Raw genomic sequence first — 2,940 nt, 5'->3', positions numbered from 1 at the left:
TTTGGCGCTGTAACCGCCTAAGAGATTTTGGCGAGTTCACCAAAGCACGTCAGTCTTTTCTGTTCTGTTCCAACTGACGACAATTAGAAATGCCAAGTAAAGCCAAGCCCTTCTCCACTTGGTCATTTTTTATTGAAATATTTTTCAATAGGGGACTTTCCTCGTTTAGACATTTCACGTTTAAAGCTATTTTAGACCTTTTTCATTTGATACCAAATTTGTTTAATTTTTATAAGCGGTTTTTTCATTATTAGGAANCAATTTATGTACGACTTAAAGCTAGGCTGGCTCTGCGGGCTGGCTCCATATTAACGAGCTCCTCTGTGGGCAAAACAAAGCATTTATATATACCAGCGGTTGGTAGCGGCATTGTTTTCGCCCAAATGTTTTGCGTTGGATTATACATTTCAACTAAGCCTTTGTAATTATTTGGTAAGAAACCACCGACGGCCAACAATTGTCCATTGAATGTTATGCCGTTGATGCCATGTCGTGCGGTAATCAATGAAGACACCTATCAAATTTTAAATTATAGTTGAGCTTATTGTTTTCAACTAAGTTTCTGCCCTTACTTACCTTCGTCCAGGTATCAGTATGCGGATTATAGCATTCCACATCTTGACGGAAAGGCGGCAAGTTTCCTGAACCGATTACGTATATGAGACCATTTAATACGGATGCCTGCATGAAAAGTTATAAAAGTTTTAGAATGCATATCTTTATATTGACGCTAGTCAGGAAACCCACTCCACAGTCATGTCGAGCAGTATGCATATCAGCACACTTAGTCCAGGTAGTCGTTCTTATGTTGTAGCATTCCACCGATCTTAGTTGCTGCCAATCCTTATCGAAACCACCGATTATATAAATAAGTTCGCCAATAGCCAAAGCAGTGGCATTACGTCGTGGCATTGACATTTTCCGAAGTAAAGTCCATTTTTTGCCGTTGGTGAGATTGAGTCTAATGAAAAAAGTTTTGAAAAATTTATACGATTTGAAATTACAATTATCTTTCATAAATGTTCTTACTTTTCCATAGTACCGAGGACCCTGTTCGAGCCATCATATCCGCCTATTGCATAAATATTACCATTGACTGTAGCTACACACACACTGCCTCTAGACGTCACCATTGCTGGCAATTCCATCCATGTCTGGGTCGCTAAATTGTATGAATATACACTACTTGTTGGTTGATCTTCCAACAAGCCGCCAACGGAGATTAGTTTTCGGTTTGAGTATGCTAAGCCTGAGTATATTCTAGGGAAAAGCAATACGTCGTATTGTATCCATTGCTTCGCAGATTCATCGCACCGATATATACAACTCTCATTGTCCTGAAAAAAACGTAAAACACTCACTGACGATTTATCTATAATTTGAAGTTATTCAGGCAGGTTCTACATTTTACTTCCAAGTGAATTTCAACCCCGGCCAATTTGAATTTAAAGCGCATTTTATTGAAATTCACTCGGAAGTGCAATGCAGAACCTGCCTAATTATTATGGGCAATATAACCGCGACCTCTGACGTGGTCTACTGCTCTAAGGAAAACTGAGGAAACTTCTTTTAGAACTGCCAAAAAAGACCTAAAGATTTAAGGATACCTATACAATATGAATCAGCGATCAGGGTTATTATCTCGACTTATTCCGGTGCATGGAATCGGCTGTTGCGGAAATCAGAATTCAACACTTTCTTGAACACACACAGAAACATTAAAAAACAGGTTCGACTGATAATGTACATATATATGCGCTAGGAGTGCCTTTTACTGGCGAAATTTCGGTGGTGGTGGACTATATAGATTTCAAAGCTCACCAAAACCACCAGAGGAAATTTCGCTGGTCTCATATGCTACCGATTTCTCGGTATCCAGCAAGGGCATTGATGATCTGTAATCGAAGGTAAGCATCTATTTCTCCAATCAGACTCACTTTTTCGCCAAAAACAGGCGAAAACCTTCTCCTGCGAATTACTCGACAACCATTTGCATATACCGCCTAGACGAAGGTCAAGATGATGTTGGGTATTCCGTCGATGGGTTGCTGCTCCGACTGTGAAAACCCCGAAATCATTACAATAGTAATTGAAATTTGCTTTGATTCTCCGCGTAAACAACTACAAGTGCCACAACATAGCCTTTTGATATGTAGCCGTATGGCACCTTAGTAAGCAGGTACACAGTTACTTGCTTGAAACCGTCTCCTTCGAACTTCACTTTAAATCTACGTCAACCGACTTCGGGACACTCAGAGCCAATATTTAGGGTCGTCGAATTGAAGGAACATGTGAAGGGAAAAAAGTAGAGGCCGCCAGTAGGTTCCCTTCGCCAGGAAAAATAAGTCGTCATCGTGTCCTACGTTGATCTCAGTTGGTGCAGAAAGGAGTTTGGCTATGCAGAATTTAGACAATGTAAAGCAGAAACCCGGTTATAGACTACCCACATACATATATTGCTTTTATTTTTTATAAAACAAACGACGATGCCTAAGAATTTTGGCCACGCTTGCACGGATAGCTAATGATTCGCTGGGTTATTTGAGCTGAAAGGGATTAGTTTAAGATATCCACTTTCGAGACGTCACTATATATATACATATATATATAAAATAAATCTTTATAAAAAAAACTCCCGAACGAATTCTCAAAGCTTCAAAAGTTCTAAATGCCCTGAGAACTAACGAAAATCACATAAATTGCATAGTTTCTTACCTTTTGCCAGTCACACTTTCGTATTGCCAAAATGGATTCCTTCTTTTGAATACTTCTCTCAGTCGCTCTGCGAGCAGACGGTGCCAAAGTCAAATTTTTATTCTTTACAGTTTTGGTTTGATTCACTCGAGCGCCACTATTTGTTCGCGATCCAATTTGGTCCGGCCTGAAATTGTGCAACGGCACGCTACTTGGAGCCTGGCTGGTTGTGATTACTGGGGCACC

At 40.0% G+C, this 2,940-nt stretch overlaps 1 protein-coding gene across 1 annotated transcript; it reads right to left on the bottom strand.

Annotated features, from left to right (window-relative positions):
- Positions 1-252: 252 nt before the first annotated feature.
- Positions 253-2,924, bottom strand: LOC108354259 (kelch-like protein 2). Its single transcript, XM_017605452.1, has 5 exons — positions 2,716-2,924; positions 1,030-1,337; positions 748-961; positions 577-681; positions 253-514 (listed from the first exon to the last, which is right to left on the bottom strand). Exons 2-5 carry the CDS (start codon positions 1,146-1,148, stop codon positions 263-265), a joined length of 690 nt encoding a protein of 229 aa, XP_017460941.1. The 5' UTR covers positions 1,149-1,337; positions 2,716-2,924; the 3' UTR covers positions 253-262.
- Between the last annotated feature and the right edge of the window lie 16 nt (positions 2,925-2,940).

This window comes from Rhagoletis zephyria, unplaced genomic scaffold, assembly GCF_001687245.7.
Source record: "Rhagoletis zephyria isolate East Lansing unplaced genomic scaffold, Rhagoletis_zephyria_1.1 Rzeph_scaffold_34536, whole genome shotgun sequence".
In the NCBI taxonomy this organism is placed as follows: Eukaryota; Metazoa; Arthropoda; class Insecta; order Diptera; family Tephritidae; genus Rhagoletis; species Rhagoletis zephyria.
The sequence above is the reverse complement of the archived record's forward strand: the minus strand, read 5'-3'. Positions and strand labels throughout refer to the sequence as shown.